The sequence below is a fragment of the Neoarius graeffei genome, chromosome 16 (genome assembly GCF_027579695.1).
Source record: "Neoarius graeffei isolate fNeoGra1 chromosome 16, fNeoGra1.pri, whole genome shotgun sequence".
In the NCBI taxonomy this organism is placed as follows: Eukaryota; Metazoa; Chordata; class Actinopteri; order Siluriformes; family Ariidae; genus Neoarius; species Neoarius graeffei.
The window spans coordinates 35,888,060-35,901,536 of record NC_083584.1 but is presented as its reverse complement, the minus strand read 5'-3'; the positions used below and the strand labels follow the sequence as shown (position 1 = coordinate 35,901,536).

At 40.9% G+C, this 13,477-nt stretch overlaps 1 protein-coding gene across 1 annotated transcript; it reads right to left on the bottom strand.

Moving 5' to 3' along the window:
- Window positions 1-10: 10 nt before the first annotated feature.
- On the bottom strand, window positions 11-13,059 carry sync (syncoilin, intermediate filament protein). Its single transcript, XM_060942846.1, has 5 exons — window positions 12,939-13,059; window positions 6,194-6,948; window positions 2,411-2,833; window positions 522-646; window positions 11-439 (listed from the first exon to the last, which is right to left on the bottom strand). The coding sequence occupies exons 2-5, from the start codon at window positions 6,932-6,934 to the stop codon at window positions 382-384; spliced, it is 1,347 nt and encodes a 448-aa protein (XP_060798829.1). The 5' UTR covers window positions 6,935-6,948; window positions 12,939-13,059; the 3' UTR covers window positions 11-381.
- Between the last annotated feature and the right edge of the window lie 418 nt (window positions 13,060-13,477).

The following is a 13,477-nucleotide window of genomic DNA, read 5'->3' as shown; positions in this document are numbered from 1 at the left end:
GCACTCGGACTGTTGTGTATAAAAGCTTTATTTCCTCTGCTCTGACTCACATCCCTATCAACACTGAAGGTACATCTAGAGAGTTCTGAGCTGTTAGTGGGTAGATAAAAATCTGGGTAGTCTCCATCACACATTCCTTGCTGATGTGACACTGCAGAGAGGTTAAGTGGTGCTGGTAAATTTCATATTCCCTTTGGCCTGCTTTGGAATATTTATAAAGGGCACCCACATGCATGTTTATTGCTGTTAACATTATGGCAGCACAATGAGAGATTTATTTACATTTAAGAGTTAAACAATCAGACCAAACTGTAGAAACACCAATAATTTCTATCACTAATACCAAACTGTGCAACGTTAGACCATGTTTGCCTTCGTCGATCAGGTTTTCTCGTTCATCGGTAGGATCGTCTGTGGACGTTGTCCCTCTACGCTGTCTCTGTATAATAAAAAAATACATGTATTTGGTAATTCATCTTGTAATTTGTAAATAAGGTTCATACATGAATGAGAACACTTGCCTATAGAAGTATAGCTGCTTGGCCAGATTGTTCTTGAGTTCCTCCATCTCTTTTATCTTATTTATCTGTATCCGAAGTTCAGTTTTCAGGTCTCGGCTGCTCTCCTCAAGGCGGTCTATTGTTTCCTGGGAAATAAATAAATGGCTTTAGTACATTATAATTTGCAACCGAAGTTAACCATTGCTTCAGGAGCTATATACAGTTAGGTCCATAAATATTTGGACAGAGGCAACATTTTTCTAATTTTGGTTCTGTACATTACCACAATGAATTGTGAACAAAACAATTCAGATGCAGTTGAAGTTCAGACTTTCAGCTTTAATTCAGTGGGTTGAACAAAATGATTGCATAAAAATGTGAGGAACTAAAGCATTTTTTTAAACACAATCCCTTCATTTCAGGGGCTCAGAAGTAATTGGACAAATTAAATAATTGTAAATAAAATGTTCATTTCTAATACTTGGTTGAAAACCCTTTGTTGGCAATGACTGCCTGAAGTCTTGAACTCATGGACATCACCAGACACTGTGTTTCCTCCTTTTTAATGCTCTGCCAGGCCTTTACTGCAGCGGTTTTCAGTTGCTGTTTGTTTGTGGGCCTTTCTGTCTGAAGTTTAGTCTTTAACAAGTGAAATGCATGCTCAATTGGGTTGAGATCAGGTGACTGACTTGGCCATTCAAGAATATTCCACTTCTTTGCTTTAATAAACTCCTGGGTTGCTTTGGCTTTATGTTTTGGGTCATTGTCCATCTGTATTATGAAACGCCGACCAATCGGTTTGGCTGGATTTGAGCACACAGTATGTCTCTGAATACCTCAGAATTCATCCGGCTGCTTCTGTCCTGTGTCACATCATCAATAAACACTAGTGACCCAGTGCCACTGGCAGCCATGCATGCCCAAGCCATCACACTGCCTCCGCCATGTTTTACAGATGATGTGGTATGCTTTGGATCATGAGCTGTACCATGCCTTCGCCATACTTTTTTCTTTCCATCATTCTGGTAGAGGTTGATCTTGGTTTCATTTGTCCAAAGAATGTTCTTCCAGAACTGTGCTGGCTTTTTTAGATGTTTTTTAGCAAAGTCCAATCTAGCCTTTTTCTTCTTGAGGCTTATGAGTGGCTTGCACTGTGCAGTGAACCATCTGTATTTACTTTCATGCAGTCTTCTCTTTATGGTAGATTTGGATATTGATACGCCTACCTCCTGGAGAGTGTTGTTCACTTGGTTGGCTGTTGTGAAGGGGTTTTTCTTCACCATGGAAATTATTCTGCGATCATCCACTACTGTTGTCTTCTGTGAGTGTCCAGGTCTTTTTGCATTGATGAGTTCACCAGTGCTTTCTTTCTTTCTCAGGATGTACCAAACTGTAGATTTTGCCACTCCTAATATTGTAGCAATTTCTCGGATGGGTTTTTTTCTGTTTTCGCAGCTTAAGGATGGCTTGTTACACCTGCATGGAGAGCTCCTTTGACCGCATGTTTTCTTCACAGCAAAATCTTCCAAATGCAAGCACCGCACCTCATATCAACTCCAGGCCTTTAATCTGCTTAATTGAGATAAGCTTTGGGACAGGTACGAGTGTGCCTTTGAGTCAATTGTCCAATTACTTTTGGTCCCTTTAAAAACAGGGTGGCACATGTTAAGGAGCTGAAACTCCTAAACCCTTCATCCAATTTTAATGTGGATACCCTCAAATGAAAGCTGAAAGTCTGGACTTTATGTCCATTATATAACTATAACTTGAATATCTTTCAGTAAACAGGTAAAAAAAACAAAATTTGTGTCAGTGTCCAAATATATATGGACCTAACTGTAGCTATTTGTCTCAACACCTATTGATAACTGTAGGCATATTCAAAATGTATACAGACTCAAACTACATACACGGTATTGCTCCACATTTTCCTTTCGCTGCTTTTCCATTAGATGGATGCGCTCCTCCATTCGGGTCCTCTCTAGTCCCAGCCTCTGCGCTTCCTCTTTCAGGGGCCCCAGCTGTGTTTTCAGCTCTTGGCACTGCTCTTTGTACTTTAATAAGGCATCAGTGCTGCTTTGTCTTCTCTTTAGTAAGGCCACCAGTCTGGGCTCATACCACTCCTCTAGTGCTTTGATTCCACCCTGCAGGTACTGCTGTAGATCGAGGGATGCACGTCGGCTTTGGGACAGGTATGAGTGTGCCTTGTCCTTGCTGGACTCCTGGGTCATGTTGTCAATCTGGTTTTGTAGGACCTGCACTTGGTTTTGGTGTTCAGAATGAAGCTGATCGATGACTTTGATCAACTTCTCAACAAAGGCTTTCATCTCATCCTGATTGAAGAGGACATTGTAGCGTTAGACATGACGCGTTGCCGTGAAATGGTTTGGGTACATGGTATATTTAAAAAAATTTAGGAGAGTACATCAATATTTTAAGTCCAACTGAATACTGTATACTAGGACACTTAAAAATCCATCTAGCACTCTAAATGGATCTTTGGTTTGTCCTACTGAGGAGTAAATCTTAAAGGTTCTATACTACAAATGATTTCCCTTCCAGAAAGGTTTCCAAGTAGAAACCTATTAGATAGCTACACCTTTAAAGAATAAAACTGAAATATACAACCCATAAACATTTTTTTTTCAGTTTCTCCTGGAACTGTTAAGAACAAAGCTGCTGGCACACATAGCTGTACAGGGGTGTGTGTGTGCGCACACACGCAGAAAGCTATGATGCACTGTGTCAGATGTTCTGACACCTTTCTATCATGGCCAACATTAACTTTTCAGTCATTTGTGCTACAGTAGCTCTTCTGTGGGATTGGACCAGACAAGCTAGCCTTCACTCCCCAACCACGCATCAGTGAGCCTTGGGTGCCCATGACCCTGTTGCCAGGTCACTGATTGTCCTTCCTTGGACCACTTTTTATGGGCACTAACCACTAATGCTTGCCTATTTTTCCTGCTCCCAGCACATTACTTTTGAGAACTGACTGTTCACTTGTTGCCAAATATATCCCATCCCTAGACAGGTGCCTTTGTAATGAGATGATCAGAATTAGTCATGAGATAATTAATGATGTATACACAGATCAGCCATAACATTATGACCAGTGACAGGTGAAGTGAATAACATTGCTTATCTCATTACAGTGGCACCTGTCAAGGGGTGGGATATATTCGGGAGCAAGAGAACAGTCAGTTCTTGAAGATGATGTGTTGAAAGCAGGAAAAACGTGCAAGCGTAAGGATCTGAGCAACTTTGACAAGGGATTGATTGGCTAGGTGATTGGGTCTGAGCATCTCCAGAATGGCACATCTTGTGGGGTGTTCCCGGTATGCAGTGGTTAATACCTACCAAAAGTGGTCCAAGGAAGGACAACCGGTGAACTGGTGACAGGGTCATGGGTGTCAAAGGCTCATTGATTCGCATGGGGCATGAAGGCTAGCCCATATGGTCCAATCCCACAGAAGAGCTACTGTAGCACAAACTGCTGAAAAAGTTAATGCTGGCTAAAACAGAAAGGTGTCAGCATTAAGTTTTTCAGCAGTTTGTGCTACAGTAGCTCTTCTGTGGGATTGGACCATATGGGCTAGTCTTCATGCCCCATGCGAATCAGTGAGCCTTCGTCACCCATGACCCTGTCGCCGGTTCACCGGTTGTCCTTCCTTGGACCACTTTTGGTAAGCACTAACCACTGCATACCGGGAACACCCCACAAGATGTGCCATTTTGGAGATGCTCAGACCCAGTCATCTAGCCATCACAATTTGGCCCTTGTCAAAGTTGCTCAGATCCTTATGCTTGCGCATTTTTACTGCTTCCAACACATCAACTTTGAGAACTGACTGTTCTCTCACTGCCTAATATATTCCACCTACTGACAGGTGCCATTGTAATGAGATAATCAATGTTATTCACTTCACCTGTCAGTGATCACAGTGTTATGGCTGATTGGTGTGTGTGTGTATATATATACAGTGGCATGCAAAGGTTTGGGCACCCTTACTGGAAATGTCTGTTACTGTGAATAGTTAAGCGAGCAGAAGATGAACTGATCACCAAAAGGCATAAAGGTAAAGACGACACATTTCTTTTCAGTGTTTTCTGTAAGATTTGTGTATTATTTTTGTTTTGTACAATTGGAGAGTGAAAAAAGAAAAGGAACACCATGCGAAAGTTTGGTCACCCCAAAACATTTGAGTTCTCAGGTAACTTTTACCAAGGTTCCAGACCTTAATTAGCTTATTTAGCTGTGTCTTGTTCAAATTCTTCATTAGGAAAGGTCAGATGATGCAGCTTTCAAAGCGGTATAAATTCTCTGACTCCTCCGACTTGTCCCTAAAATCAACAGCCATGGGCTCTTCTAAGCAACTTCCTCGCATTCTGAATAATAAAATAATTGATGCTCACAAAGCAGGAGAAGGCTACAAGAACGTAGCAAAGTGTTTTCAGGTAGCCGTTTCCTCAGATTGTAATGTTATTAAGAAATGGCAGTTAACAGAAACAGTGGAGATCAAGGTGAGGTCTGGACGATGAAGAAAACTTTCTGAAAGAACTGCTCGTTGGATTGCTAGAAAGGCAAATAAAAAAAAAACCTGTTTGACTGCAAAAGACCTTCAGAAAGATTTAGCAGACCCTGGAGTGGTGGTGCACTGTTCTATTATGCAGCGACACCTGAACAAATATGACCTTCATGGGAGAGTCATCAGAAGAAAACCTTTCCTGCATCCGAGCCACAAAATTCAGCGTTTGAAGTTTGCAAATGAACATCTAAATAAGCCTGATGCATTTTGGAAACAAGTCCTGTGGACTGATGAAATCAAAATAGAACTTTTTGGCCACAATGTGCAAAGGTATGTTTGGAGAAAAAAGGGTGCCAAATTCCAGGAAAAGAACACCTCTCCAACTCTGAAGCATGGGTGTGGATCGATCATGCTTTGGGGTTGTGTTGCAGCCAGTGGCACAGGGCACATTTCACTGGTCGAGGGAAGCATGGATTTGAATAAATACCAGAAAATTATGGAAGCAAACATCACACCATCTGTAAAAAAGTTGAAGTTAAAAAGAGGATGGGTCCTACAGTAAGACGATGATCCAAAACACACCTCAAAATCTACAATGGAATACCTCAAGAGGCACAAGCTGAAGGTTTTGCCATGGCCCTCACAGTCCCCTGACCTAAACATCATTGAAACTCTGTGGATAGATCTCAAAAGAGCAGTGCATGCAAGACAGCCCAAGAAACTTGTAGAACTGGAAGCTTTATGCAAGGACGAGTGTGTGAAAATCCCCCAGGTAAGAACTGAAAGATTATTAGCTGGCTACAAAAAGTGTTTACAAGCTGTGATACTTGTTAAAGGGGGTGTTACTAGGTACTAACCATGCAAGGTGCCCAAACTTTTGCTTTGGGCCCTTTTCCTTTTTTGTCATTTTGAAAATGTAAAAGATGAAAATAAAAAATTGTTTTTGCTTAAAATATAAAGGGAATGAGTCATCTTTAACTTTATGCCTTTTGGAGATCATTTGATCTTCAACTTGCTTAACTGTTCACAGTAACAGCAATTTTGACCAGGGGTGCCCAAACTTTTGTGTATATATATATATATATATATATATATATATATATATATATATATATGAGAGATAAAATGTATGTGTGCAGAACAAACATTTACATTTTACAGTACCTGTTCTTCCTTTAGCTGCTCCACTTCTTTCTGCTGTATGACCAAGGTTATCTGGCTCTGAGCACAGTCCCTGGCAGCAACAAATAAGCGTCTCTTGAAGAGTCGTATCTCATCCAGCAGACTCTGTCTCTGCAGCTTAGTCTTGGACAGGAGCCTCTGGGCCTCCTCCAGCTCACTTCTCAAAGCATGAGTCTCCTCCTCCATGGGCTTCTCTAGCTCCAGAAGCTCCTGCACCAGCTCCTCTTTCCTGCGCTCTAGTTGGCTGACCTCTTCAATGCAGCCCTCAAATGTTGTCCCCAGCTCCTTTAGCTTCATGGTTGCAGGCAGCCCTGGTCTTGTTTCAACAGTGCTGCCTTCAGTCTCAACTCCTGTCATAGATTCTGCTGTGTCTGAAATATTGTCTTCATACTTGCCACTATCCTTGAAGCAGCTTGTTTCTAAAATGTTCTCTCTTTCTGCCAAGAAAGCTGGTAGAGTAGATTTGGTCTCATGGGTGGCTTCGAATTCATTTAGCTGTGCCAACATCTGTCTCATAAGTACATTAAATTCAGCATGTAAAGTTTCTTGACATTTTTGTGAATAGGTCATGGAATCACTAGGAAGAGCAAGGGCAGCCTCGATCTCCTCCAAACAGTCTTCAAAGTAGTCATCATCTTCCGCAATAAATAAGGGATCTTGCTTTTCCTTGGACTCAGACAGAGACCCATAGGGTTCCTCCAAGTCAATGTCTTCATCCGCCATTTTCAGCTTATTACCTGTGGATAATTTTTTTTGTGTGTGCTGGATTACTGGCTAGATCATAATTTCAGCATTTACATACAAGTACATTCTTAAATAAAGGTTAAACCTAAAGAGATTTTTGGTCTGTCCCTCTGGGAACTTTTTAGTAGAGCAATCCCTTAAGAAAGCTTAGGGCTATTAATTATCCAAAGAAACTTGGTGAGAGTTGAATGTGTTATGAGAGAACTTGATTTTTGACTTGTTCCCACAGCAATCTTCCCTGCTTGATTCTCAGTGATGAGAGAGATGTTTGGATGGATTGTGGGTATATGGACAAGGAGGTGAGGTTGAGGGGAATCTAAGATCTGAGAAGCATGTCAGTCATTTAGCAGCAGCTGCACAAGCGTAATGAACAGCTGATTGATGATTAGCTTACAGACATAAATAAAGTACTGACCAAAGCTCAGAAGAAAATCTTTCAAAATGTTTAAAATGTAATTTGAGCTATTTTACCTTTTTTTTCTGTACAGTTACATGTGGTCCATTATCACAATCTACATCTATTTATTCAGGAGGGTAAATTATAGATGATGCATGCTGAAGTTTTCTTCACTGTGGCCCATATCACCCAGTGACACATGGTCACTGTCCAAACACTGCCAAACTGCAGCTTGATCCTCAGGTTTTGGGAATATACAGTGCCAGTCAAAAGTTTGGATACACCTTCTGATTCAATTTTTTTCTTTATTTTTATTAATTAAAATGCACTTTGTGTCTTAAAGTAATGATGGATGTCATTTTTCTTTACTTAGTTGAGCGGTTCTTGACATAATATGGATTACTACAGTTGCAGAATAGGGCTATTTACTGTATATTTATTATTTACTATTTACTGTTTTATCTCAGATGCATTAAGAAGGCAAGAAATTGCACTGATTAACTTTTGACAAGGCAGAGGTGGACAGTAATGAAGGACATTTACTTGAGTACTGTACTTAAGTACACTTTTTGAGTATCTGTTCTTTACTTGAATATTGTTTTTTTGGCAACTTATGACTTTAACTTCACTACATTTGAAGGACAAATATCGTACTTTTCACTCCACTACATTTCTGCCAAGGTCCTCGTTACTTGTTACTATGAAGTGGCTTTGAAAATGGATGTTTTCTTTTCTAAAACATCATTGTTTTGGGCGGCACGGTGGTGTAGTGGTTAGCGCTGTCGCCTCACAGCAAGAAGGTCCGGGTTCGAGCCCCGTGGCCGACGAGAGCCTTTCTGTGCGGAGTTTGCATGTTCTCCTCGTGTCCGCGTGGGTTTCCTCCGGGTGCTCCGGTTTCCCCCACAGTCCAAAGACATGCAGGTTAGGTTAACTGGTGACTCTAAATTGACCGTAGGTGTGAATGGTTGTCTGTGTCTATGTGTCAGCCCTGTGATGACCTGGCAACTTGTCCAGGGTGTACCCTGCCTTTCGCCCATAGTCAGCTGGGATAGGCTCCAGCTTGCCTGCGACCCTGTAGAACAGGATAAAGCGGCTAGAGATAATGAGATGAGATCATTGTTTTTTTCGCAGGTGACACTGAGACAGTCTATCAGTAATCACGAGGGTCATGTCAAGTCCATAGAGTGGATAAAATCCAGCTCAATGAGTTTTCTGCAGCGTTATTTGAACACAATCAGTTGATAAATATTTCCAGAGGTGGACAGTAGCGAAGTACATTTACTTGAGTACTGTACTTAAGTACGCTTTTTGAATATCTGTTCTTTACTTGAGTATTATTTTTTTGGCAACTTATGACTTTAACTTCACTGCATTTGAAGGATAAATATCGTACTTTTCACTCCACTACATTTCTGTCAAGGTCCTCGTTACTTGTCACTATCAAGTGGTTTTGAAAGTGGATGTTTTTTTCTTTTCTAAAACATCATTGTTTTTTCCGCAGGTGACACTGAGACAGTCTATCAGTAATCACTAGGGTCATGTCACGTCCATAGACTGGATAAAATCAAGCTCATTGATTTTTCTGCAGCATTATTTGAACACGATCAGTTGATAGCAGAATAGAAGGAGGCGGTTCTTCTGGGGAATGCACACACCCATGGCTATAGCTAGAACCCATGTTTCAGTTTTCTGAAAGGAATAAAGAGTCGTTTAGTTTTAAATGTTTGCTTTGTTTGCCTAAAACGGAGCACATCACCGCCTACAAAAACTCGTCGTCTAACCTGCGGAAGCATATTGAGGGATATAAACGTTTTATTCCAAGAGAAAGCTTGCAATGAAGTTGTCTGTGCTTTGAGAGCTAGCAATAACGTTGCAACAGCTATGCAGTCTGGTTAGTCAAATGACTTTCTATGGATTTACCCGACAAGTTGCCATCGCCTTGTCCACAGCTAATGTTAACACATAGCTAGTTACCTTGGACACTGTTAGTTAGCATGTAAAAACAGAGTTACGCTAACATGAATAACGCTAACTTAGCTGAAGTGCTTTCAGAAATGTTTTAGCATAATCTTGCTAAATAAACAAAATGTAGAAATCTTTCTTTTCTAGTAACGTTAGCTACCCAATATGATTGAGTTTGAAAAGAGTTTGCTAGCATGTCAGGTGGAGCTTCAATGACTAATTAGCTTAACGTTAAACCACCATGATTCCACAGGCAGATTCATATGTGCATGAAAACATACACTTATGCGTGCATGCATGCGTGCGCACACACACATGAGACCTGTGAGGTGGACAGTATTGTAGTAGTCAGTCACAACAAATTGTTGGAATTTTTTATTTTGATGTCAGATGATGGTCTTGGGGCGGCTTGGTGGTGTAGTGGTTAGCGCTATTGCCTCACAGCAAGAAGGTCCGGGTTCGAGCCCCGTGGCCGGCGAGGGCCTTTCTGTGCGGATTTTGCATGTTCTCCCCGTGTCCGCGTGGGTTTCCTCCGGGTGCTCCAGTTTCCCCCACAGTCCAAAGACATGCAGGTTAGGTTAACTGGTGACTCTAAATTGACCGTAGGTGTGAATGGTTGTCTGTGTCTATGTGTCAGCCCTGTGATGACCTGGCGACTTGTCCAGGGTGTACCCCGCCTTTTGCCCATAGTCAGCTGGGATAGGCTCCAGCTTGCCTGCGACACTGTAGAACAGGATAAAGCGGCTAGAGATAATGAGATGAGATTTTCTGAGCAAGCTGCATTTACAGCTATTCTACTGTCTTCCTGATTAGCATACACATACATGTATGCACACAGTGCCAGAGCTGGGTCAGAACACTACCATGCTGCTTTGTGGGGGTGAGGAGGAGTGTTACAATTTAAAAAAAAATGACAATGGTTCTTTTTCAGTTCAGTTGTGTTTCATTTTGTAACATTCTACCAGGTGTTTATTCTACAGGTTCTACAAGTTAGTCAGTAAATCCAGTCGGTTATTTCAGAGGCATTAGGTTTTGTAAGCGTTGTGGCAATAATACAACAATGCACTGACAGAAAATGTACTTTTAATACTTAAGTATTTTTAAAAGTAAGTACTTCAGTACTTTAACTTAAGTAAAAATTTGACTGTACAACTTTCACTTGTATCGAAGTAACATTTGACCAGTGGGATCTGTACTTTGACTTAAAGCAGATATGCAAAACCATGGCCTCACTTTTGTTTATAAATGCCTTGAGACCTCAAGAATGGCACAGGAATAGTTTTAAGCGTTAACAATAAATCTAATATAGTAATTTTTACGATTAAAGTGATTCACATAGGTAGCGGTCTGAGTGAATGACCTTGACATCCGTGATGTCACAGTGGGAAGGCTATCGGTCTCATCGCCATTTACGCTATACTAAAACACAGAGCTGACTGCAACTCCGATCCTCCATTTTGAGCTAATTTATCGCCATGCCATGTAGATGTGCTGCTGGCAGGTGCTGCAATATGACAGAAGGTGGCTTTACGTTGCATTCCTGGCCCAAGAATGTTCAAACTGCAAAGATTTGGACACGTTTTGCGAGTTGTTCACAAGCACATTGGGCGCCTACGAAGTGGTCTCTCCTCTGCTCTGCACATTTTACTGAGGGCTTGTACGAGACCTCTGATCTGTTGAGGAGCGTTGGCTATAAGCCCGTATTGAAAGAGGGTGCAGTACCAACAATTAAATAAAACTACAAGAAAAGGAAAGTATTTATTTATTTATTTATTTATTTTTAAAAAGGAAAGTAAGTTCAGTTGTACCAGTTCTTCCGGAGTGTGAGCTGAGGGTTGTTGCTAAAACCCGGGACAGAACGGGACGGGACAGGACATGACATATTATTGCTCGGGCAGTGACTTCCCCACAGTTGTTGCTAAAACCAGTGATGTCCTGTCCCGTCCTGGGTTTTAGTAATTGCCCGAGCCGAGCAGTAATGGCGGAGTACTCAGTATGGAGAAAATGGAGAATGAGTGGAGCAGCCGTCTGATTTCTCTGCTGGATATTGCTGCCATCTCGCCCTTATGTGGAAGAAGCGAATGAACAGAGAACTGAATGAACAACTGAAAGTCAGATTGTTTCAAAACAATCGGCCTTCAAGAAGCGAGAACACAGATGGGTAAGCTGCAACTCTCATTTGGATACAAAATAACAAAAACAACACGCTTACCTGCATCTAGATTAATACATGTAACTTGTATTGTGTGTTTAAGTTACCGGTATAAGATTACTTAATTTGCTTCAGAATGTGATTGTCTCAGTTCATCTGATTATTTAATTAGCCTTTTACGTTTTGTCAGTGAAAATGCATGCATGTACGGTACATGTATGTTGCATAAGTTATAACACCTATCCTGTTTTAATGAGAGTCAACCCACAATCAACGAAGTCAAATCAGTCTTAGTTGAGCAAGTTGGTAACGGTATTTCTTACTTTCACCATAAATTTTTATTTATATGACTTTGGTCTATAGCTGTCAAAGGCCTCGGCCTTAAAACCGGTTCCCGCTGTGACGTCACACACTCAGGGCTGGCTGGCTCAGCGGGGTAGCTCGAATGCCAACTTTGCGGTCAATTTTAACTCTCAAAAAAATATATATTTTTTATTCCCACTTATGCAGCATACAAGAGTCAAGGACGGAGATACTATCCACTCAGAAATTTATTTAAAAATAAAGGCTCTGCATATTTGCTTTAAGTAATGAAGTTGGGTACTTTGTCCACCTCTGCTCATGAAGCTGGTTAAGATAATGCCAGTAGTGTGCAAAACATCGTCAAGGTAAACGGTGGCTACTTTGAAGAATCTAAAATTTGAAACATTTTGTTTTTTAATACTTTTTTGTTTACCACATAATTCCATACATGTTCCATATGTTATTTCATAGTTTTGATGTGTTCAGTATTGTTCTACAGTGAGTAGCTGTGTTCAAACCTTTGACAGGTACTGTACACAGCAAAATCCCCAGTGTTGAATTAACACCCAGAGTGTTTATATAGGTCCAACTGGACACAAATTAACTCTGAAAGTGTTAATTCAACACTGAGGAATTTGCTGTGTACTGTTGGTACTGTAGCTGCACTTTTTCCATGTGTACCCTTGGGAGAAAATGTGATATTACTGACTACAATACCCTAAATGGTCTGAGAGAACATGTCCATGGTAAATGGGGTCAATGTGGGTACAACAGCAGGCTCATTGGGACCTCAGAAAGAGCAGCTGCCAGCCATGGGCACATTCCACCAGCCTCACACTCACACAAAGTCCACCACAAACAACCACTCATGATTTCTTTATTATGAGGAATATCTAAAATGTACATGCAATTCTTCCATTGTCTGTTTCCTCCCTTCTGCATCAACAACATTTCAAACAGATCTCAAGTATGTTTGCTTAAACAAATTTGACCTAGGCTGAAATTGGCCAAAGTTTCATTCAAAACATTACCAAACAAGGCCAAATGTCAGGCTTTTGCACGATTGAAGCTACACCGTGTAAGTGCTACACAATTACTTATATGTTACAGTGACCTAGATTTGTTTGAATGTATTTTGTATGAAATAAATTAAGATGCCAGGTACTCACCACGATCATTAGGTTTCTTTCCCTCACAGTCTCAGAGCAATATCCAAGTAGTGAGAAAGAGCCAGTAGAAGTCAGAAAGTGAGGGAGAGACACAGGACATCTGGTTTCTTTCTCCCGGACTGCCGAGTCACCCAGGCAACTTAGGCTCTGTTTACATTTATGAATAAACAGTAGGAGGGACGAAATATGAGCCAGTTAAACATAGAGCTCATCTTAAACTGAGCATGTACAAAGAGGTCTACTGGGAGCTGACATAAACCAATGAGGCTCTAGAAAGAGTATTTTATGTAAATAAATGTCAGCATGCAATTTAGAACCTATTGTTCATGACAAAGTAGAAGTATCGGCTGGGATCTATAAAAGGGCAGTCAGATAAATGTGACACTATGATGTCAAGGGAAAATCAGAGGGACAACTGGCTGCAGATCCGTGGCTGTGTTCAAAACATCATACTATTGTACTACATTAACATCATATGCTACTTTTGTTAATATGAAGTAAGCTTCATTGATGAGCCTTTGACTTGTCTCCTGAATAAT

Bases quoted from the DNA above. Each gene is read 5' to 3' on its own strand.
- sync (XM_060942846.1), bottom strand. From the start codon at position 6,934: ATGGCGGATGAAGACATTGACTTGGAGGAACCCTATGGGTCTCTGTCT. The intron at 2,834-6,193 runs GTACTGTAAAAT...CTCTTCAATCAG, and splicing joins AGCAGCTAAAGGAAGAACAG to GATGAGATGAAAGCCTTTGT. The intron at 440-521 runs GCAAGTGTTCTC...TTTATTATACAG, and splicing joins AAGCAGCTATACTTCTATAG to AGACAGCGTAGAGGGACAAC.